At 40.2% G+C, this 24,865-nt stretch overlaps 1 protein-coding gene across 1 annotated transcript in view; it reads left to right on the forward strand.

The window, feature by feature from the left end:
- Positions 1-16,628, forward strand: part of LOC119882655 (alpha-2-macroglobulin-like) — a 28,943-nt gene extending 12,315 nt beyond the window's left edge. The window contains exons 19-36 of the mRNA XM_038692811.1: positions 1,834-2,059; positions 2,452-2,578; positions 2,746-2,867; positions 2,978-3,029; positions 3,401-3,484; positions 4,737-4,913; positions 5,405-5,480; positions 6,092-6,248; positions 6,356-6,430; positions 6,798-6,960; positions 7,057-7,244; positions 8,624-8,836; positions 13,918-14,036; positions 14,307-14,397; positions 14,481-14,549; positions 15,032-15,137; positions 15,302-15,343; positions 15,584-16,628. Of these exons, the coding sequence (XP_038548739.1) occupies positions 1,834-2,059; positions 2,452-2,578; positions 2,746-2,867; positions 2,978-3,029; positions 3,401-3,484; positions 4,737-4,913; positions 5,405-5,480; positions 6,092-6,248; positions 6,356-6,430; positions 6,798-6,960; positions 7,057-7,244; positions 8,624-8,836; positions 13,918-14,036; positions 14,307-14,397; positions 14,481-14,549; positions 15,032-15,137; positions 15,302-15,343; positions 15,584-15,588 (2,092 nt within the window). The 3' untranslated portion in view covers positions 15,589-16,628. The remainder of the gene's footprint in view (positions 1-1,833; positions 2,060-2,451; positions 2,579-2,745; positions 2,868-2,977; positions 3,030-3,400; positions 3,485-4,736; positions 4,914-5,404; positions 5,481-6,091; positions 6,249-6,355; positions 6,431-6,797; positions 6,961-7,056; positions 7,245-8,623; positions 8,837-13,917; positions 14,037-14,306; positions 14,398-14,480; positions 14,550-15,031; positions 15,138-15,301; positions 15,344-15,583) is intronic.
- Positions 16,629-24,865: the final 8,237 nt, after the last annotated feature.

Below are 24,865 nucleotides of genomic sequence, written 5' to 3' on the forward strand. Positions count from 1 at the left end.
ATAGAGCATGTGCACTAGTGCTTCTCTTCTGACTTCCTTTTCTCTCCCAACACACATGAATACACACAAAATAATTACTATACTTTAGTGGTATTAGTACAATTAATCCTACACACTAATCATCTTCTCACAATATTTTTCTTTGTCTAATCTGAGTTACAGTCCCCTCCAAAAGTATAGGTAAGGCAAATTCCTTTGTTTTTGTTGTTCACTGAAGACATTTGGGTTTAAGATCAAAAGATGAGGATGAGACAAGAGTTCAGAATTTCAGCTCTCACTTCGTGGTATTTACATCTAGATGTGTTAAACAACTCAGGACATATCACCCTTTGTTTGAACCCACCCATTTTTCAAGTGAGAAACTATTGTTGTCATGTGACTGACAGATGTTTCTTGTTGCCGAGGTGTTGCCTTTTAGGCTGATTGTCCAAACATTAAATAGCTCTCTGCATGACTAGTCCAAGTTTTCATCCTTGGTTCAAACCTATAAAGAGTGCATTTCCTGTTAAAGAGGATAAACCAACATGAAGACCAGAGAGCTGTCTATGGGAGAAAAGCAAGCCATTGTCAAGCTGAGAAAAGAAGGAAAATCGACCAGAGCCATTGGACAAGCATTGGGCATAGCAAGCACAACAATTTGGAATGTCCTGAAAAATAAAGAAACTACTGGTGTACTGAGCAACAGACGTCCAACAGGTCGGCCAAGGAAAACTATAGTTGATGACAGAAATATCATGAGAGCTGTGAAGAAAACCTCCAAAACATCAGTAAGTGACATCAGCAACGACCTCCACAGTGCAGGGTGAAGGTATCACAATCCACTGTTGGAAGAAGACTCAGAGAGCAGAAACATAGAGGCCACATCACAAGATGCAAACCACTCATCAGCAGGAAGAATCGCAAGGCCAGATTTAAATTTGCCAAGAAGTACAGAGATGAGCCGCAAAAGTCCTGGAACACAATCTGATGGACTGATGAGACCAAGATTAATCTCTAGCAAAGTGATGGAAAGGCCAAAGTGTGGAGAAAGAAAGGAACTGCTTATGATCTGAAGCAAACAAGCTCATCTGTGAAGCCTGGTGGAGGTGATGTCATGGCCTGGGCGTGCATGGCTGCTCCTGGAACAGGCTCAGTAATATTTATTGATGATGTAACTGATGATGGTCGCAGCAGAATGAATTCAGAAGTGGACAGAAACATTTTGTCTGCCGGAGAAATGCATTGAAACTAATGGGGAGGAAGTTTATCATGCAGCAGCACAATGAGCCAAAGCACAGTGCCAACAAAACAAAGGACTTCATCAGGGGAAAAAGTGGAAGTTTTTAGACTGGCCAAGTCAATCAGCTGACCTTAACCCAACAGAGCTGCATTTCACCTCCTTAAGAGGAGACTGAAGGGAGAAACACCCTGAAACAAACAAGAAGTGAAAGAAGCTGCGGTAAAAGCCTGGGATAGCATCACAAATGAAGAATGCAACAGTTTGGTGATGTCGATGGGTCGCAGGCTTGAGGCAGTTATTGCAAGCAAATATTAAATGTTATTTACTTAAAGATTATTTGTTCCATTACTTTTACTCACCTAAGAATGCTGTGGTCTAATACAAACGGTTGTATGTCCTGATTTGTTTAACACATCTAGATGTGAATAGCAGGAAATAAAAGCTGAAATTCTGAACTCTTGTCTCATCCTCATCTTTTGATCTTAAACCCAAATGTCTTCAGTGAACAACAAAAACAAAGGAATTTGCCTTACCGTTCCAATACTTTTGGAGGGGACTGAATGTCAGTATGTTTCCAGCTCACTGAATGTGTCTGTGTGTATCTGCTGGTTCAGAGAGTCTGGAACAAAGGATGTGTCCCTCACTGTCCCAGACACCATCACCACCTGGGAGACGGAGGCTTTCTGTTTGTCCCCTCAGGGGTTTGGCTTGGCTCCTCGTAAAGAGATCAATGTTTTCCAGCCCTTCTTCCTGGAGCTCAGCCTGCCTTACTCCATCATCCGGGGGGAGCACTTTGAACTGAAGGCAACCACCTTCAACTACCTGTCCAGCTGCATCATGGTAACCAATGCTTTTACATGACCTAGAAGATAATGGCAGCAGGCTAACATGCTGATGTTTAGCAGGTATATTTACCATATGCACCATTTTATTTGAGTTTGTTAGCATGCTAACAGTTGCTAATTAGCAATAAACACAAAGTACAGCTGAGACTGATGGAATATCATTAGTTTTGCAGGGATTTAAACCAAGGTATTACAATTTGTTCTCTGGTGGAAATTTATTTTTATACCAACCTTTACATAAAAGTATTGTTAAAATCTGTAATTGATTGGCCCAATCAAAAGTTGAAATGCAAAAAAATTGCAAGCTGAATTTTGACCTTCTAAAGCTCAAAATTGTTTGTATTTGCCATAAATCTCCAGTTATAAAATGTTGTTTCTGTTGAACAGGTCACTGTGACTCCAGCACCCTCTTTAGACTACACCCTCACTCCGCTCTCTGGTGACCAGTACACATCCTGTTTGTGTGGCAGTGAGCGCAAGACCCTCAGCTGGACCATGGCCCCCTCAGTCTTGGGTGAGGATCAAGCTTTTATCCACACTGGTGTCAAATGTTAAAGGGTTGCTGTCTTTCCTCTTCATCTCTATGAAATCAGTAGAATACACCTCAGTGACACTTTGACACACGACAGGATCTGAAGAAGTTGTTACTCAAGTTTCACTCTGCTTGTTGATGTTTTTTAGGGGTTGTGAATGTGTCTGTGACGGCTGAGGCTGTGGCATCCCACACTTCATGTGACAATGAGATTGTGAGTGTTCCAGAGAGAGGACGTATCGACGTGGTCACACGATCTCTCATAGTAAAGGTTGGTACCTTAAAAACAAGAAGACAAAGACAAGTTTATCCATTAACCATTATTTTTTGCATTTAATACAAGCTGGAAACTTTGGAAGTCATATTATTTCTTCCTCTCAGGCTGAGGGAACTGAGATCACCAAGACCTACAACTTTCTGCTCTGCCCAAAAGGTCAGTATGTTTTACACCAGGCATGGCACGTCAAACGTTTACATAGAGAGCCAAATGCTATGTGTTAGGAGTCGAGTAGATAGTGTGTCAAAAATGCAATAGAGACATTCAGTACTTGCAGGTAGAAATTAGTTTCATTGTGATTATGGCAAGTGCCAAGTTTAGCGCAGGTGTCTGATTTGTATATATATTTTTTTAATTACATTACTTAACTACATTTATTACATTTTATTAACCTAATGGAAGAGCTGATCATGTTCAAAGAACCTCCAATTTTGTTTTAATTCACAAACTATTACTTCAATCAAAATGACATCTTTGTTTCAGTACTGAGTTTCTCTCTGAAAGGTGTTTGTTCTGTCTGTTCACAGGGGAAGCTGTGACAGAGGAAATAGACATCCAACTCCCTGAGAACATGATTGATGGATCTGCCCGTGCTTCACTATCAGTCCTGGGTAAGATAATAAATTCATTTTAATTGATTGAAATCTTCCATGTAACTTACAATTATATCTACCCTTATTGGGAAATCTAGAATATTTAACTGCTGGACACCCCACATCACACCACAATTCGCTACTAAATTGCTTTTAATCAGAGATATAGATGAGAGACTGTAAAGTGCACATAAATAGGGTTTCTTCCAGTGTGCAGGGTTTCCTGCATTAAACCCATCTGCAAAATGTTAAATCCTCACTGAAGTTTTTAAGCAGGGAGAATAGACAGTTATCCTGTGATGCGCTATGAACCATTCTGCCCATTCTCCTCTGACCTCTGACATCAACAAGCCATTTTCATCCACACAACAACAATGGTTGTGCGTGAAAATCCCAGTAGATCATCAGTTTCTGAAATACTCAGACCAGCCCATCTGGTACCATCAACCATGCTACGTTCAAAGTCACTTAAATCCCCTTTCTTCACCATTCTGATGCTCGGTTTGAACTTGAGCAAGTTGTCTTGACCAGGGGCGAGTTAAATCTCAAAACGTTTGCAACATTCCGCAATGGGCTTCGAGGTATGTTTTCTTCTGTTTGGTGGGCATGTCACAGGTGTTACCCAGTCAGTTGCGACAAGTTTGTAAACACAACGGTGTTACAGGGGCAGGAAAATGTGGTGCGCTTGCGTACACAACAGGGTGTTCAAGGCACCACTGTTTCCGTTGAAAAAAACGTTTTGCTACGTTTTGTCTACATGCCTAAATGCATTGAGTTGTTGTCGTGTGATCAGCTGATTAGCTATTTGTGTTAACCAGCAATTGAACAGGTGTACCTAATAAAGTGTCCGGTGAGCGTAATTACTTGGTGAAGGAAGCAGTCTGTCAACACTTTTGGCTGGATAGTGATGGTTAATATTACAATACACTTACACAATAAGTGTACCAGAATAATTTTTTGCTCTTCAAGGTACTACATGGTTTGTGCAGTGGTCACTTTCAGCACATGAGCAGAGTAGAGCAGTAGCAGAAGAAACCCACAACATAAACATAAATGGATCATACACAGACCCAACTTCAATAACTTCAGGAGTCACAAACCGCAACAACATTAAAGTTGTGTTCAGCATTATTTACTGTTCTCTCTCTTGTTGTGTATTTGCAGTGTGTTTGTGTATTTGGTTGTGTTGTCTGTATTTGCAGCCTGTTTTCTAAATGCATGCGTTGTTAAACTGATTGCAGGGTCTTAGTGAATCCGTGTTCTTGTGCAGGTGACATTCTGGGCCGAGCCCTGAAGAACCTGGATGGGCTGCTGAAGATGCCGTATGGATGTGGAGAGCAGAACATGGCGCTCCTGGCCCCCAACATTTACATCCTCCAGTACCTGGAAAACACACAGCAGCTGACCGCAGCCATCAAGGAGAAGGCTACCAACTTCCTGACCAGTGGTGAGTCACTGTTAACTTTAAATTACAGAATAAAAGAAACATTTAAGATCTTTAAATATCCAAAACTTACCATCTTTAACAGTCTGGTGCTGCTTGCACACAATATAAGCAGAAGATCTGTTGTGCGTCATCGCTTGACAGTGCTCATCATTGCAATTAGAGATCAGAGGCCAGTGTTGTGCGATTCCACACTATACATAGCTCAAAGTTCAGTTCGCACAGATTAAAGTGAACTAGTTCACAGTTCATAATTAAGAATTTTCACAGTCCCAAAAAATTCAGTTCACATTAATTTCTTCCATTTTTGTCCTTTACAAAATGCTGTGAGTTTGACTTGTGTGGAGGAACTTTGTAGCTGCTAGTTTGTAGTCTTACCCTTAGTTAATGGTTTCACATTTAATGAACACGCTCTTAACACGTTCATGCACAATACCTTTCAAATCTGAGTAAATCGTTAATGCCCTAATAAGCGTATTGCTCTTGTTTTACAGGCTACCAGAGACAGCTGAACTATAAACATAGCGACGGTGCTTACAGCACATTTGGATCAGGACCGGGGAACACTTGGTGAGAATATCACTGATCAGTCATCCACAAAGTATAATTATATGTACAAGGTGTGGAACATTTACAGTTGATCTCAAGAAAAAAAAAAAAAACTTTATACTTACAACAGAAAATAGATGATGTGACTTCACATCCTGCCAAATCTTGTTTTACAAATGCCCTATGATTCACTTACAAATACAGTGTGGTTTGCAAATACAAAACATACTGTAGATGTGTAACAAAATTTAAATCTACAGTATTTGTTCAGATATTTTTTACACATTCAAACATTTGAATGTACAAGTTCAAAACTTTTTCACACAGCTACAATACATTTAGGCACTAAATTTTTCCATACAAACCACACTGTGGGGCAAAATCCTGCAAACATTTGCATGTTATGGAAAATGTGACTTCTTCACAGTAGGACCACCAATGTGCAATGTGAACACACAAGCTTGTACATAAGTATTTCTAATTAATGCATTAATTAATTAAGCTACCAACCTGAAGCATTAAGTATATGTTTAGTATATTGTGTTGATTATTGTGAAACATTACACAGATCAAGTGCTTCCTCTTCACTTCATTGTATCAGTTATTGTTTGACCTTGTGTTAATATCCTCAGGCTGACTGCTTTTGTGCTGAGATCTTTTGCCAAAGCACAGTCTTTCATCTACATTGACCCAAAAAAGATTGAAGAGTCTAAGTCTTGGCTGGATGGTAAACAACGAGAAAATGGCTGTTTCCAGCCGCTGGGGAAACTCTTCAACAACAGAATGAAGGTCAGTCTCTGTAGAGATTTTATGAAAATGCTCAAAATCACTTGAATCTGGCGCCTGTGTTGGAGCTACAGTGATGATAACGTCTGCATGATGCTTCCTCTCTACAGGGTGGTGTGTCTGATGAAGTGACTCTCAGTGCTTACATCACTGCTGCCTACTTGGAGATGAATACGTCCGTAAATGTGAGTTGACTCCTTGTAATACAAAGATTTCTCTGTTTTAACTGTAAAACTGAAAGAATTTCCTTTATAAGACACAAACCAACAACTTTTACACAGACAATAAGGAAGAAAAGTTTGTATAATTTTTTTTATAATAATAATAATAATTCCTGGTCTCTTTGTCTCCTCACTTTGTAAAGCTCACATTGCGCTGTTGTTTAGAATTATTGCCTCGAAGTCCCTTGTCTAATGTTTCCCTGAAATTAAGAATTAGATTAAAGAGCAGTCAATGTCTATATTGTAAAATAGAATAAACTTGCTTGTTAAGCTCAATAAAATCAGTTGAGTCCTGAGATCATTTATTATAATGTGTTCGAATCTGTTATAGGATCCTGTGGTGAAGAAGAGCCTGTCTTGTCTCAGGGAGTCCATCAGTGACCTCAGCAACACCTACACTACAGCTCTGCTGGCGTACGTCTTCACCCTGGCAGGAGAAACGGAGACCCGTGCTCACCTTCTGAAGCACCTGGACACTGTTGCATCAAACCAAGGTGAGTCATCATCCTAAAGGAAATCCTTCTGGCTTCATTCCTGTGAATGTAGCTCACCCTGTGCCTGTTTGTCTGTTTGTGGATGGCTGTTTTTAGGAGGTTTCCTCTACTGGTCTCAGACAGCGACAGAAACGTCAGCCTCTCTGTCTGTGGAGATCAGCTCCTATGTGCTGCTGGCCAAACTCAGCGGCTCTCCCGCTGCTGAAGACCTGGGCGCCGCCACCAGCATCGTTAGATGGTTGACGGGCCAGCAGAACTATTATGGAGGCTTCTCCTCTACACAGGTACAGCCCAGACAGCTGGACTTTAAGTTAAATTTACAGTATAACAAAAAAAAAAGAGTCCTATTTTCATCTTTGAAATAATGCATTTTTCAGCATATAGTGGGAGTGGAAATGTTTTATTCAGCTTATGAAGTAAGAGCTTTTTCTCAACCTATAAAGGAAAATTAAATCCTAAAGTTTATCTGTAAAGTTGTAAATCACATAAATGGTTTTCACAGGACAGCAACATTACACAGTGCCTCAACAATTAATTGTCAGTTTTTACAATATTCGAAGGACTTCAGCAGTGTTATCAATTGGGACGGCACCGATCCGATATTGATATCGGTCCGATTCTGACCCAAAACGCTGGATCGGTTATTGGTGACAACGGGCTGATCTATGGGCCGATCTGTTCACTTCAATAAAGTACATACTACGCATGTGACAACAGTGCGTCGGGAGACAGTAACATTTTGCTAGGAGAGCTAAAGTAGCATTTTTAGCAAGCAAGCTATATGAAGAAGCAAAAAGTATAATAGCTAGCTTGGTATTCTCAGGATGGATATCATGGCAGAGGCTCTGTTAACTTACCGGAGCAAGAGAAAAAGGAGCAAGCGACCAGACAAGAGTAACTATCGGGCTGGCTTTTACTCTTTGCTGTGAGCTGAAAGCTAAAAGTACGCAGGACAGATGGCGAGCTGGCCTTCTTTCTGTTGGAATAGTAAGTAATAACTTATTAGCTGGCTTGCTGTGTCTTGCCCGCATGCAGCTGTCCCGTTTCATGACAGCGGTGAATTTACATTACACTCTGATCGGGAGGGGCGCCAAATCACACCAAATCTTATATAATGCTGCCCTACACATGGTGAATGACTCCCAGGCTCTTCCTCACAGTGAGCAACACAGCAGTGTTTCTCACAGAACCACCGTGTCTGCGTCTTGTAACTTAAGAGGTGGCATCTCTCTCTGTCTTTCCCTGCAAAATGCTAAAATGGGTCGCCAAATATACCCGGTCTGCCGGTCCAAGTCTATGTGTGGGAAACAGTGCACAGCTTATTCATTTTACACTGGTATCGGATCCTACTCGGTATCGGCCAATACCCAAAGCCCAGGTATCGGTATCGGACATGGAACAGTGGTATCGAGCCACCCCTAGTTATCAATAGCTCATTTACTACAAATCACATACATGCCTATTGAGCATACTGCCGTGTTTTAAATTGTAATTATCTTACTTTAAAGGCAGCCAGTATTTGTTTTTATATGAAAATCTAGGTTAAAAGTTTAAACTGAAATTTATAAACGTGAATTCCTATATGTAAAAACCAGATTGACCAAAGTCACAATTTCCATTTGGATCTAAGCCCATAAAGTAATTGTTATGTTGTGTGTTGTAGGACACGGTGGTGGCTCTCCAGGCCCTGGCTCTCTACTCCACCAGAGTGTTCAGTCCAGAGGGTTCCAGCACAGTGACAGTCCAGTCTCCCAGTGGCCAGCTGACATTTGATGTGAATCAGAACAACAAACTGCTCTACCAGGAGAAGCTGCTGCAGGAAGTGACAGGAAAGTACAGCCTGGAGGTGAAGGGCTCTGCATGTGCTTCAGTGCAGGTCAGTGGTCACTGTCACTGCAGCACTTCCTGTTTCTCTGACATACATAAACAAACACAACACTGCAAACATAACCATGTCCTAATGTTAGCATCCCCTGGCTAGGTACCTGGGCTTGAGACTCAGGGTGGGGGTACATCTGTAGAAGCGTCTTGCTTTATGATCTCCCTTGGTTCCTGTGGTAGAAAAAGAACAATTACTTTGGCAGAATTATGAATTTTTAGCATTCATGTCTTTGATGGTGGGAAGAAACCAGAGTGCCTGGGGTAAAGCCACGCAAACATGGGAAGAACATGCAAACTCCACACAGAAAATCCTGGACTGACCAAGGTCTGGACCCAGGGCCTTCTTGCTATGAGGCCACAGTGCTGTCCACTCGGCCACTGTGCTGCCCATTCAAAGAGGTGAGAAACAGGCTTTAGGGCGAGGGATGTGAGAACTGAGAAACGGTAGCGGAAGGAGTTAGTCAGGCTTATATACATATGTGCAGGTGATTTGGATTAGAGAGGCACAGGTGGATGAAATGAGTGAAGCATGCTACATGATCTAATCTAACTATTTAAATTATTACAAAAAGATTTTGTCAAAAAGGGCCAGAGCAGACTCTACTTCTTGAGGAAGCTTCGGTCATTTAATGCATGCAGAAAGATGCACAGTGTGTTGTCGAAAGCGCAATTTTCTTTGGTTGTGGAGAGAAGAATGTTACACAAGCTGTTTAACATCATGGACAACACTTAACATCCGCTGCACAACCTGCTGGTCGAGCAGCAGTGTATTCTGGTGGAGACTCCTACAACTCCGCTGTAGGAAGTCTTTACCCAATGCCATCACAGTACACAACAGCTCCCCTCTGGGCAGGGAGAGGATACTGAAGGACACATGAATGATCTCAATATTAGCAAGTGATACTAACTTGCACATCCTGAATATGCACACAGTTGCAATTGAGTATACATCTCAAATTTGTAAATACACATAGTAAATTTTGTACATTATGTTATCTCTCTCTCTCTCTCTCTCTCTCTCTCTCAATTCAGAATTCAAATTAGCTTTATTGGCATGAATGTAACAACATTGCCAAAGCATCATATATACAACATAAGAACAATCAGCCCCATACATTTCATTAAACAAGTAATTAAAGCGTAAAGTAATCAAAGCCTATGTGAAACAGTAAGTGTGTGTGTGTCAAAAAAATAAAAATATATTAAAAATAAAATAAAACAGTAAGAGTGTGTGTGTTGAAAAAATATATATTAAAAATAAAATAAATAAACAAAACAGTAAGCGTGTGTGTTAAAAAATAAAAATATATAAAAAATAAAAAAAATAAAACGGTAAGCGTGTGTAATTTTAATTAATTGATTAAAAAAAAAGAAATCAGTGTCAAATGTAAAAACAAACAAAAAAATTACTAAAATATCAAATAATCAAAATAATAATAATTTGAAAATCTGTACAATTGTTAGTCTGAGGTTCCACTGGTTGTCCTCACTTCATGGCACGAGGAGACATATTTTGCAGCAATTATTTCACATTTGAGCATTTCTCCCAGTAAATAGGGGAGTTTCTGTGTGTCTGATTTGAATTCGAATTTGGGATATATTTGGGAAATGTTTGCAAAGTGTTTTTGTCTTTGTGTTTTATATTTAGGGCATGAGGTTAGAAAGTGCAGCTCTGTCTCTACCTGTCCCCTGTCACACTGGGAGCAGTCTCTCCTCTGGTGGTAGCCAGCTCTGTCTGTGGCGACCCTTTTCTATGGCCAGGCTATGTTCACTCAGTCTGTATGTTGTCAACATTTTTCTTAGTTTAGGACCTTTTATTGTACTCAGGTAATTTGCCAGTGTGAATTCTCTTTTTAGGGTCAGATAACATTGGAATTAACTTTGTGTTTTGTTCGTTTCTTTCCTGTATTCAGTATATTTGTCCTTTTGCTTGTTGATAATTTGGTTTGTTCTGTTTGAGTTGGTGTTGCTGTCCTGAGGCTGTCCTATGTTTTTTTTCCCCCAATGCCACTTTCAAGTAGCCTATAGAAAAGGCCCTCGTGCCAGATGGAATCAAAGGCTTTTGGAAGTCAACAAAACAGGCATACCTTTATTTTCTTAATGTTTAATTCTTGATCTATTAAAGTCTGGAGGGTAAATATATGGTCCGTTGTGCGGCAATTTGGCAAAAAAACAATTTGGCATTTATGCAGAATATTATGGTCGTCAAGAAAGATGACAAGGCGTTTGTTAATGATGTTGCAGAATATTTTTCCCAGATTACTGGATACACATTTCCTCTGTAGTTATTTGGATCATATTTATCTCCGGATTTATGAATTGGGGTTATTAAACCTTTGTTCCAGATGTCTGGAAAAGTTCCAGTTGATAGAATAGTATTGAATAGTTTTAGTATAGCCAATATGATTTTATGGTCTGAGTATTTGATCATTTCGTTGAGGATTCCATCAATACCACAAGCCTTTTTTCCTTTCAGGGACTGGATGACTTCTGTTAATTCTTGTTCGATCCATTTTGTGAATATCTTGATACTGATCATCATTTTTTGTAATATTACTGTATAATTCACTGAAGTGATTAATTCAAGTATTTCCATCTTGGATCACCAATTCATCCTGCTGGGTTTTATTTAGGTTGTTCCATTTCTCCCAGAACTGGTTGGACTCTAAGGATTCCTCAATTTCACAGAGCTGGTTCTTGCTGTGTTGTTCTTTCTTTGTTTTTTGAGTGTACTTGTATTGTTTCAGAGTGGCCTCATATTGACAGTGTATGTTGTGGTTATCTCAGTCCCTATGCTTTTCATTTGATAATTTCCTTAAAGTTTTCCTCAGGTTTTTGAATTCAGTGTCAAACCATTTGTTATTGTTCATTTGTTGAGGTTTTGGTTTGGAGGCTTTTAAATTAGACAATAGAGCCAAATGATGAAAAATGTAATTGATTTTGTCCAAAAATGTTTCAGTTCGAAATAAAATAGTTAAATCATGTATATTTAGATTTTACAGTGCCTTTTGGTATGCCCCCATGCTGTCTGGGGTCCATCTGTGTGACTATGTGCTGTTACTCCGTGAATCCACAGACTCCGGCTACGGCACTTTACGGCTGCGCCACGGTTTTGATGCGTCCATAGTCCGGTGTCAAAGTCTACTGGAAGCATGTCAGGAGCGTTTCAGCAGCAGAGCGTGCAGCCTGCCCCATGTTATTTACTTGTTATTAATTTGTCATTTTTGTGCTTCTACTACCTTCTCCACAGCTCTGTGACCCTGTTTCGTTCCATCACCTTCAGGCTGCATTTCCTATGCGGAGCATTACAGAATCAGAGCATTTAGCCTGCCTGATTTTGATGACATGTTTAGATTTTGTTGATTTGGTAATCAGTCTTTGCATTTTGCTCTTCTATGATTAAGTAGGCTACGCCGTTAAATGATTTTGTTTTGTGTCCGTTTTAACAGTGTTGTTTGACGATCGGGAGTCTCCAATGGGTGTTTTATTTTGAAAATTTACCGGATTCTCTCTGCTGTTATGTGTCTGACTTCCTGCCTGGTTCGATCTGCTCTGTGTTGCTTGACGTGGCTAGCGGCAAAAATAGACCTGGTACCTATTCTCAGCGGAGTGGAGAGCTTCTGGGACGCTTCTGGGACGCGCTGCGGCCACAGCTGGTGGACTCAAAAGCATTGAATAGAGGGCGACTATGCTGCCTCGTGTGGTCCCTCCCTCCACACACGGGAGGACACCCAAACAGACCCCTCTGACTGTATGTGTGAAGGTCTCCCACGATGTGGCCCTGGTGGAGTGTGTACTGGCTTGCCTCCCATGGTGGCTGCGCCTTGCCGTCAGATTGACTCGCACATGCCCGCCACTCAGGGAGGCGCTCCCTTCTGCATGGCGGCGTGTGTTGGCGGCCATGACCCTCCCCTACTCTCGCCAGGTGCTAAACTCTCCTATTCGGTGGAACACGGAGGTTGCTGCCTGCCAGGCCTCCCCACGACCGGCATCCCTGCCCTTTTGAGGCAGGCCCCCCCCATGGGTCACGGGTGTGCACCTCCCCCCAATCGGCAGGGGCAGCAGAGTGGCTTCCCTTCATGGCCACCAGGGTGCCACATCAGCAGGTCCGACCATGTGGACCGACCCGTCCACATGGTGCAAAAGGCCGAGCTTGTCGCACACCTGTCTCACCTGAGTTTCACAGTGAACTGGAAGAAGAGCGCTCCTCTCCCCTCCCAGAGGCTCACTTACCTGGGTGTGGTACTTGACTCTTCTTCCGGCTCTCTCAGGGATGGGTGGAGGCTCTGGTGGAGCTGCTCCGCCGTGTTGTCCCACGGGCAGTGGTGACAGCTCTGTCGATCGTGAGACTTCTGGTCCTCATGTCAGCTTCTCACGTGGTGGTCCCCCTGGGCCTCATGCACATGAGGAGGTTGCAGCGGTGGTTCATCTGCCTGCGTGTCGACCCGGTGAGACAGAGATGGCGCTTGATCGCTGTTCCTCTGTCTGTGGGTTCGGATCTGGCCTACTGGCGGGACACCCTCTCTCTGTTGGTTGGGGTTCCCCTGGGCAGGGTCACGTCCCATATCTCGGTCTTCACAGACGCCTCCCTGATGGGCTGGGGCGGGACCTGCCTCTCTCAAGTGGTAGGCAGTCTGGCAGGGCCACATGCCTCTCCACATAAACGTGCCGGAGCTCCTCACGGTGTGGAAGGTGATCCAACACTTCACATGTGCAGCGGGACCAGCACATGCTGGTCTGCACCGACAACAGGGCTGCAGCGGCCTACATATAGACCACCAGGGCGGGGTGCGCTCCCATGTTGCGCCATCGGTGCTTGTGCGCATGCCGATACCAATGCCATGTACAGCGGGTGACTGGGTGGCTCATTTATGGCTCTGGGCAGAAGGGTTTTATGCTTGGTGGTACCGTATAGGCCAGTGAGGCTGAGAGACATTGGATCTGTAATGAAATAATCTACTGTACTACTGCCAAGAGTTGAGCTGCAAGTGTAGCGACCCAGTGTGTAGCCTTTCTCTCTCGCTCTCTCTCTCAGTTGTTATGACTATTAAACCTCCCTGTGTCCCTGTTTCCCAGATCTCTCTTCACTATAACATCCCAACTCCTGCTGCTGTCACCACTCTCAGTGTGGAGGTCAAACCAGAGGCCGACTGCACATCTCTCAGACCCAAACTCACTCTGAAGCTAAAGTCCCTGTAAGTAATCAACAACACTAGATCCATGTTACAGCAATGATTGAAGAATACTGTAATTTATGACAAACAATCCTCTGAATCTACCAGCTACTGACTGTTGGTGGATGGACATGTGAGAAATGATTACTGGTATATTTGTATATGTATTCTGGTATATATAAACATGTCTTTACTGTAAATGAAGGCTTTCTGTCTCTGCATTCAACTATTAGAACTATGAAGAACAGGATGAAGTCTGAGTAACGTCACATTTTTCTGGTTGCATTGCAGATATAGTGGAACAGCAAGCACTACAAACATGGTGATCCTGGACATCAAAATGCTCTCTGGCTTTGTCCCAGACCCAGAGTCTTTGAGGAGGGTGAGTTATTACAGTGACTTTAACCTGAGAAGGAAATGAATAGTGTTCAATAAACGACTCAGCTGAATGTCGTCTCCTCACAGCTCAAAGGTGCCCTGCTGGTGGATCGTGTTGAAGAAAAGGAAGATCACGTTCTGGTGTACATAACGGAGGTGAGAGGGATTCACAGTGAGAAACAATAGATGATAGGGGTGGGAATCACCGGAGGCCCCACGATACGATATTATCACGATATTTATGTTGCGATTTTAAATATATTGATATATATTGCAATTTATTACCTTTTTCCAACTTCCAATTAGGTCCCTAAAGTCAAACTTTGTCAACATCTGTTTATCTAAAAAGATACAATACTCTGTTTGTTCATATCACTTTTTCAGTCCTCCATATGGTCCTGTTAAGTTTTCTAGTGGACTAAAAAAGCAATAGATTTTATTATTCTAGTACCAAAAAGTTAAAACTCCCATCTGCAATTTATATACTAAAATATCGATACTTGGCGTCCGTGTATCGATACAGTATTGCCACGGCAAATATCACGATACTATGCTGTATCGATTTTTTTCCCCCCACCCCTAATAGATGATGCTCTCCAGATTTGTGACTGACGTGTCGTCTGTTTTTATTCCAACAGTTAACAAAGGACATAGCTATCAACCACAGCTTAGACCTCCTACAGGAGCTCACAGTGCAGAACCTGAAGCCAGCCGTGGTCAAGATCTATGACTACTACCAGCCAAGTAAGTCAGATACTCAGTCCTCTCTAGACCACACTGACAAACTCTGCTCCTTAGTAGAGCTGCACAACAACCTGAACTATGTGTTAGACTGTTGAACATATAAGAAAGTTTAATGCTTTTTTTGTTTTATAAATTTGTCTTCTACTTCTTGCTTTTCCTCTCAGGTGACCAGGCTGAGACAGAATACATCTACCCTTGTGCTGCAGGTCTGTAATAACATACGCAAGCACTAAGTTTCTTAAAGTTCTTCAATGACCAAAAACCTAAAACATTTTAACTTCAACCACAAAAAGCTATAATGTTTTAAATGTCAAATTCAACCAATAATTATAAAATTAATTGTTATGAATGTTTTGAAACCTAAAACAAAATAAAGAAAAATAACAGCTGCTGAGACAGTAAGTCTTCACAGTGAATTATATATAGTTTTTTTCTTTCTTTTACAGCTTGAAGAGTGAAGTGCGGTCAGTCGTCAGGTCGTCACTGATTCCATTATAATTTTGACCTGCATTTTATTAAAGATACATTTTAGATGCCTTGTGTAACTCCATGTCTCTTTGTGTAGACATACACAAACATTTAACACTTATTTGCCTGTTACTATTCGGCCAGTATACCCTACAGCTGTGCAGGGGCGGAATGGCAATCGGGGAGTTCGGGAAGATTCCCGAATGGCTGGTCCCTTTCAAGCCGAACCGGCTGGTGGTCAAGAGTTTTTATTTTCAGTTTCTAATGTCTTACTTAATGATCCGCGACCAGCTACAGTGGAGTGCTGTCTGTGTGTCTATCAGAATGGGCCAAACTAATACTTTTATTATGGATGGAAAGGTTGCTGTGGCAGATGCAGATGAGGCAGGAGAGAAAGAAGGGGAGGAACAGCAGGAGGAGGAGAAGGTCAATGGAACCAGACAAAATGGGTACAGGGGCTGAGCAGGGCTGAGTAGGCAATCATATTATTCATAGATAGAATTAGAAAATGGATTATTGTTAATCATATTTATTACTGATGTTCTTCTCAGGCACATGTAGCTGTAAATTCAATACAAGCAGAGGGTCCAGCACAGGAATAGGCCTACTCAGAGCTGAAGATAAGGGATTTGATTTTTATGCACACACTGCTGTATTTCATGGGACTGCATTATAGTTTTTGATTTATATTAAATTATTTTAGCGCTCTGACTGACTCAGGCTTGCCTGACCTGGTCTTGTTCAGTGCAGAGCTGCCTTGCTTATACAAACTGAGGAGGCAGGTGTCATCCTGAAGTTTCTTGAAGGCCTTCGGCATAATCTGATTCACTGTGTACAACAATAACACTAATATGTATTAAAATAACTGTAAAAAATCTTACTCCGTAAGGGCACTCAAATAAAAAGCCTCTCCATCTCAAAGTCCCAGGCGTAATTTCAGTCCCTGCAGCTGTGTACCTGCTCTGTGTGTAAAGTTAAATTCATGCATAATTGACAATAAAATAAACTCATCTGAATATTCCACTTAAAATGGGTCTTTAACTTTGTCTTTCTGCAGCTTATTTATAATAATTTATATTACTTCACAGTAAGTTAAAATACAAAAAAGATCATAGGTTTTGAGTAGATCGGTGGTGCGGATGTCACGGGGGGTAGGGGTGGTTGTGCAATACAGCCATTTAAGGCACCTATGAAAATTATATTAACTACAATTATTATCCCTCTATATGCAGCTAAATTATTTTAGATAAAGTGTATTATAATCCTTATGCCTCATCAATATGCAGGGAGAAATATCAACATTTTAAAGCATATAATTCTGAGAATCTTGCGTCCTCTTGTGTTGGAATGCGTAATATGGGTTGTGGGTGTGTGAGTCTCTGACATGCAGTAACACCTACTGTAGTTGTGAAAAGAGGAGATTGGACCGTCCCATAGAGGAAGGAGGGGGTGATGAGAGCCAGTGTGAATTTTATGTATGCTTTTCTGTGATTAAACTGTCTTATAGCAAATAATAATGACAATTAAACTTTCTAAGTAACAAGCTGGTTCAAATGCATGAACAGATTATTTACTTTATTCGTTCTTGTTTTAAACTTTCTCAATAACAAAGTTACAAATGCATGAGTGATTATTTAGGCTACTCTTCACGTTCTCCTGTGACTCTGAAGGATGGCTATTGCAGTATCCTGCCGCATAGCCAGAGAGGAGAAAAAAGAACAACTATTTTATTGAAGTAATATGGGGACCCACACAGCAAGGAGGGGAAAAAAACACTTGATTTATGCTATTTTAAACATGTATGCTTATAATATAATGTTAATAATAATAATTTTGTTGGTAATTGTCATTCTTGTGATAGTTTACACTTGAAACCATGAGTGAAGGGAATGTTTCATTTTATAGGTATAAGTATAGCCACACCTAGTATGAAATGTGAATCAATTGTATGCAATTCATACTATCAGTAATGTTAAAAAGGTATCATCGTAACCTTCATAGGCCACGTAACAGGGTTTCTCTCCCAGCCATTTCCTGGGTTGCTTGTCTCTATGCATCCTTGCAAACTCATGTTAGACAAAATGGCCGTCGAGCTGAAAAACAAAACAACTGTGGAAAGATTTCAAGTGGTGGAAATAAAACGGCGGGTGTCATTCTGAGGTTTCTTGAAGGTCTTCATCATAATCTGATTCACTGTGTACAACAAAAAAACTAATACGTATTAAAATAACTGCAAAAAATCAGTCTGCCCGCCCCCTAAAGGGCACTCGCATAAAAGGTCTCTCCCTCTCAAAGTCCCTGGCTGAATTTCAGTCCCAGTACAAGTCTTATTCAGAAGCCTATTTTTATTTTAACAAAAGAGAAAGCTCAATGTTACTTATCAAAATAACTAAATGTCACTGGCCCAAATCTAAGATGCATTTATTGTCACAATTAGGAAAGGAATTAAGAGCATTAGCTTAATTTAATCATATGATGCACATGTTCCCCACATTGTTATTCAGAATCCTATTTTTATTTAAAAACATAAAAGATAACTACTAATACTCATCAAAACAAACAAGCAACACAAACAGTATGCTATCCATATACACAAAAACACACCATTGTGGTAATAGAAAAGACTAATTACAACATTAGCCTACATACGAATGGGGGTCAGTGAAGAAAGTAAGAGTTGATCTTAGTTTTAATGAACTTCCAAAGATGATGGCTTGGGAAAGTGAAAAAATGTATGAAAGTAAGAGTCGATCTTAGCTTAGTTTAAGTAGACTTACATAAACGGTCTGCAGAATGTGGTGGTAAAACCATAGTGTAGGGAGAGGAGAGATGCCTGAATGCAGATGGACTAGAGGTTGAGGACCATACAAAACCGATAGCTATGATATGTATTAGCTTAAAGGCTGTCCCTCAGTATTCCCATGATTCATTGTGTTGAAGGAAATTTGCTAATAAGACTCCTATTTGTTTGAAATACAAATGTTACTCTGTGATTTATGCTGTTTGAAACACATCTGCTTAGAATATAATGTTATTTGTTGGTAATCGTCATTTTTGTGATATTTTACTATTGAAACCAGGAGTGAAGGGACTGTTTCATTTTATAAGAATGGTTGCGTTGCTGAAAAAGAAACTACATGCCAACTGCATATAATTCACACAGTCAGTCAAGATTCTCAGTTAGTGATGGCCAAATGAAGCGGTCTGACGCATTATTGCTTGTAGCAAAGATAGTTCAGGACTCAAAGGTTCATTAACAAAATGCAAGACACGCGATCTGCTGGTGAAGATAATGTAAAGCAGCAAAAAGTCGACAATCATAAAATGCAAGTCGGCTGATATGTTATTGTCAAACCCAGAAGAAAATTTATTGCACTCACTGATTGATCTTGTACATGAGTTTGAGAATTCTGACGAGACGCCGCGACACGTGATGACAAAATCAGACACTATAGTGAGAAATAAAAAGGCTTTCGAACTAAAAAGTCGTGTACACGAAACGCAGTGTTTTTTTTCTGATCTGAGAACTTTACCATACGGTTTTTGAAATGGCTGTTAGAGAGACTGATGGTTTTTATTTTAGACTACAGCATCCTTTTAGTCTAATTGTGTCAGGTCCTTCCAACAGTGTTAGAACATATTTTGTGAAAATGTTGATTGCAGAAAAGCTCATTTCAAAACATATTGAAAATGTTGTATATATTTATTCGTGCTGGCAACCCTTGTATTGCTGCCTGTAGATAAAAACAATTTGTTGATTATTGATGATTTAATGAGTGATGCTAGCAGTAACATTGAGGTCCAAAATGTCTTTACAAAATATGTGCATCACAGAAATTTAAGTTGTTTATACCTAGTTTAGAATTAGTTTTTTCAAGGTAAAGTTAGCCGTACTATTAATTTGAACACCAATTATCTTGTTTTGTTAAAAAACTCAGAGACAAATACCAAGACATGCTAATGGCTAGACAAAGGTTTCCTTGGGAAGAATCATTTTGTTACGGATTGTTTTGACAATGCCACGAGTGTTCCTTGTGGTTATTGATTGACTATAAAGCTAAGACACCGATGATTTCAGACTCAGAACTGACTTGCTTTCAGACCTGCCTGTTGTTTGTGTGCCTAAGAGAAATTGAATAAACATGTCTGAGCACATTAAAAGAAACCTGTCTTTAATGCAATCTATGCACGGAGCATCTCCATCTCAGAGAGTGAATATTATTAAATCTACATCACCAGACCTTTTGGTATCATAATGCGAAATAGCTTACAATGTTTTAAAAGGTAAAATCCCTTTAAATAAGACACAGTATCAAAAATTAATGAAGAAGAAGGCGGGGATTAGACTGCTCGCCAATAAAAGGGTTTACGCTTCAAAGAAAAAGAAGACGCTGCTTAAACAGTCTGGGGGTTTTCTTCTCCCCCTCCTGAGTATCGCTGTGCCTTTTATAACGAGTCTTATTGCCTCAAGACAATCTTAGATAACTATGGAGTATGCACAAAAAATGTTTCTGGTACCTAAACAACAGCTTGATCTTTTAAGACGACCTCTGGCACACGAGTCTATTCGGGAAACTGTTGAAAATGACCTGGATCGTACTATAAAAGACATTCTGGATCAAAAGACTGAAGATCTTCATGAAAAAGCAAAACAATATTCCATCTCTTTGCAGAGATTTCTCACCATGGTAAAACAAGGAGAAAAAGACCAGAACACACTAACTTTGTCAGTGCCGGTCGCTGAGGATTTTTTACTCTTCAGAGCAGAAGAATGAAGAAGGGATGAGATTTTGTTTTGGAAGAAAGGAATAAAGCTCAGCATATTTTGGATAAAATGTCCTCCTCAAAAAACATATCTGCATGGACTGAACGTGGGGAGTTTGTGTTTAACGGTAATGTTATTAAAGGGTCTCATGTGTATGATTTGATAAGAGGAGTGACTGCTTCTCACAACATGTCTGACAGCCAGAGACCTACAGGTTGGGATGAATATCTGCAATCGTTGGCTATATTGAATATACCTTTATCAGTTGTACCAAATCAACAGGTCAAAAGAAAAATTGACGAGATTAAGAGAAAGACTTCTGGAGAATCTTCTCTTATTACTGGACCACCATCTACACCTCTTGTTACCAGAGGACATCGATTAGCAAACAATGAAACCAGTCCATTTGTATCTCCTGAAATGCGATTGAGTGATTGGATAACTTTTTAATTGTATATCGGTTTTAAATAAATGCATTGAGACAGAACTATCATTTCAGTGTTTTTATTTATATCATCAGAATAACAAAAAACATTGTTGTACACGTTTCAATCTATTAATCATTTTGATAATGATGGACACACAGCTTCTAATATTATTTAAAATAATCTGATACTTGAACACACTGGTTACATTCTGCATAATTATTTTTTTCACAAATTTGCACACCATAAAATCATTGCATGACAGTTTATTACTATATTTAGTCATTACATTGTCATAAGATAACCCTCTATCCATATGGTAAAGAGAAAACACACAATGCTGACCGCACACTACAGAATCCACATCTTGCACTTGTCAGTAACAGAATGTTGCGTGGACTTACAATTACTGTTGAGAAAGACAGAAAAGGATTCTGGAAAATGTGAGTATATCGGAGAGTTCCCAAAACTGTCAAAGAATGATCCCACACCCTGCTTGTCAATATAGACAGCTCAATTATAGAATCATATGTGGCGTAAATAACCGCATTTATTGTGCGTTGAAGCGGATTTCTAAAACGAGCCTCTAATCTAACACTACCGTCTTTAATGAGCGATATATGGTCTCCACATCCTTCATCAGGGCTCAGGTTAAAACAGAACAGACAATATCCATTACAAAATTTGTCGCGGGTTATGGCCATAGTGTTGTTTTTAAGATACTTTCCAGTTGCCGAGTACAACTGATGATACTCCCTGATGGCATCCCCTCTGGTAAAGTTGGGTTGAAAGGGTTTTGAAGGATATCGTTGGCTGTCAACGTAAAAAAAATATAAACTCTATATCATAATGGTTAAATGGATTATGCGCGCAAGTACATGTAAATGCCTCATGATCTAGAATTCCTACTACAATAAATGTAGGTATTTGTCCCAAGAATATATTTTTTTGATTTTTTTAAGACACACTCTGTCTATGGGATATTTAACATTGCCATGCGTTGATGCCTTAGCGTGTGCTAGCTTAACAGCCGGAGATACGGTGACTTTCTTTACAAACAGGCTTGCTGACATAATGTTAACCCGAAAGTTGTCTACAGTGGTGCGCATTAAGCAAAATTCGTTTTTAGCTCTTATGAATCTTGAGGTCTACTCCATTTATCATTAACTTGTCTTGTAAAACAAGTCAGAATGTAAAGGGGATATTAGCTCCACTACACGGCCGCCTTGTGTGTACTCCATTCTTTTAACTAGTCCCTCATTGCGTCCTCCAGCCGTTGCGTCGACCGTATGACCTGCTGTATCCATGCAAAATAGTCCGGATCCAAACTGTGTCTGCAGAGCGTCCTTTCCGTAGTTCAAAAGGCACTCTATTATACCCCTGTAAGGATATGTGTTTGATGATTGCGTTATGAGTCGGTCCCCCAACGATATGTCGACCTGTGAAAATATTGTACATCCAGGGTAGTTGATAAAGCCCACTTCATCTGCTTGATCCAGGTTTCCGCCATTAGCTTTGGTGATTTTTACGCGTACAGAAACGTATTGTTTAGTTACAGGTAGTCCTCTGTACTAGCTGGAATGAAAAATGAAAGGGGTGCAGAGTCTACACCTCTTTGGTGGGGAACTCCCTCTTTTCCCAGGAGGTCGTTTTATTGGTCGGGGGGCCGCGGCCACTACACCCGACCCTGTGTCGCTGATAGAACTACTACTTGTTGGATTTTTATATCAAACACAACAAATTTTGAGTCTTCTGATGAAAAAGATTTCCATGTTTTTGGATAATGTATTTCTATCAAACCCACCTCATATGCTGATTTAAAGTGTAAAGGCTTGGATAGTTTTGTTCTAAAGTTTGCTATTGTATTGCTCGGGTAAAATAATGCAGACGAGTTGCTGGGCAGGGTGACAAAAAAATCCTCTGTATCCATTTATACGTGTGTTTGTAAGATGCTATGTTTTTATGTTTTGCTTTTATCTCTAATAACTTTTTGCATCTCTGGCTCGTAAAATGTTCCCCGTAATATTTCACTGTCATCGTCTTTTAACCTGTAAACAGGAGGGTCCCTTGACATGCATTCCTTTACAGTGAAATATTCATCAGTATAATTTTGCTCATAAACATTTTTAAATAGGCCACATAGTTTTGAAATTCTTACAGTATCGCCCACCTCATATTTCAAACGAATTACTCTTTTATCTTTTGTTTTATACAAGTTGTTTAATACGATATCTTCATTGTCTTTTGTTACATCAATCGGTTTCATTTTAATACTACGATGATAACTATGATTGTAGGAGGTGACTAAATCATGCAATATATTTACATATCGTTTAGATTTATTGGCTGTTAAATAACGCCACATTTTAGATTTCAGAGTCCTGTTAAAGCGCTCTACTACAGATGCCTTAGTCTCATTTGATGTGGTAAAGTGTACGATACTATTAATTTTCAGAAGAACTCTATTCCCTCGTCTGTTTGAAATTTATGCGGTATTCTACCTTCAGCTAAGATATCTTTAAAGGATGCTGTGACGCATTTACCACAACGCGCCCATGCGTGTTTTGAAAACAAATCTATACACGTTAATAAATAGCGTACCCCATCATTTTCAGCAGAATAAGCGGACATGTCGACTAAATCTAGCTAGAATTGCCAATCTATTGAATTCACTAAAACCTTGTTTCTCTTAAAATGCACTGGAGCCGTCTTGTGTAGAGTATAAGCATCTTGCTTCATGAGCCAGTTTTCTATGTCTGAATCTGTGCACCGAACTCCAGTAGTGTCAAATATGGCCGTTTCAAGTTTTTGCTTGCCTCCATAACCCCCTGCGTTTTCTGTCGCATAGGATATATTTCTCATCACCTCCTCCATGATATTTGTTACAAAGACTTACACTTCAACGTCTGTGTTCAAGTATTTTATTTACAACGACATACGCGACATATCTGTCAGCAGTGATTCCAAGTATACACTTTTCAGAAAATCAGTACAAGCACCTATGTTTTTACAAACCAAAGATTCAGTTAAGCAACACATCACATCAGTAACATCGACATGTTGTTTTCTGGTTAGCATTAAAACACACAAATCAATGCTAAGTACAAAAACAAAACACATGCCCCATATGAAAATCATTACCGTTCACAGGAAAAACATTTGCTATATCGAGTAGAGTAGATTTCACATCTGCATATTTATCCGCTGTCATTTGCACCATGGTACGCCATCCAGAGGTCATTCGTCTGACACATTCTGTCTGTTTTTCAAATCTAGAACAACATAGTATCCTATCTGTGTCACATATCGCATTGTTAACAGCTTCACACGACAGTGTTCTGATCTTATACACGATGTATCTCTTTTTGACATAGTTTAGTAGACTAGACACATTCCCTATTGTTTTTAGTGTTTTTCCCCCTTCCAGATGTTCAGAGATTCCTTAAATATTGTGTTCACACTGTCCTCCACTCTAACTACCCGTTTAAGCGAAGCAATGAGAAAAGGGTTCCTCAACCAAAAGGTTTTCTTTTGATCCCTACATAGCTAGCATAAGGTTTATACCACCTGAATAATTTATCATTGTGTGAGAAAATTTCAAGGGTTCTATCCCATTCTCCCCACTGGACCACAAAGCCGGTGCTAAACCACGTCTCCCACTCTTTAGACGTGATGGGGTAGCCTTTTTGTTGCTCTGGGGTTCCCATCCTTGCCTTTTGAATGATAGAATTGTCCTTGCATGATCTAAAAAAGATGTAGGATTCTGAGTCGTAGATTTCAAGGTCTGTTTCTACCCAGTAGAGCTCTCCAGGCACAGAGCTGCACCATTGTGTGGTGTAGACACCGTTTGAAGCACTCATATCTTTACAGACTTTGGTTCTGAAGTAATTACAGTCTTTGGCTGAAAAAGTAATGTGCGGTGTTCTTTCTCAAAGAAAAATTTCATCAAGCTCTCTTGTATAAAGATGAACTGTTCCATGCTCAAACAAGAATCCTGACATTCTAAAATCTTCCACTGCCCATTCAAACCATGCCTTTCAGTCCCGAAAATCAGCCAATGTTGTTGGGGG

This window comes from Micropterus salmoides, unplaced genomic scaffold, assembly GCF_014851395.1.
Source record: "Micropterus salmoides isolate LMB-PRFRI ecotype aquatic unplaced genomic scaffold, ASM1485139v1 Ms_hic_scaffold_3, whole genome shotgun sequence".
Taxonomy (NCBI): Eukaryota; Metazoa; Chordata; class Actinopteri; order Centrarchiformes; family Centrarchidae; genus Micropterus; species Micropterus salmoides.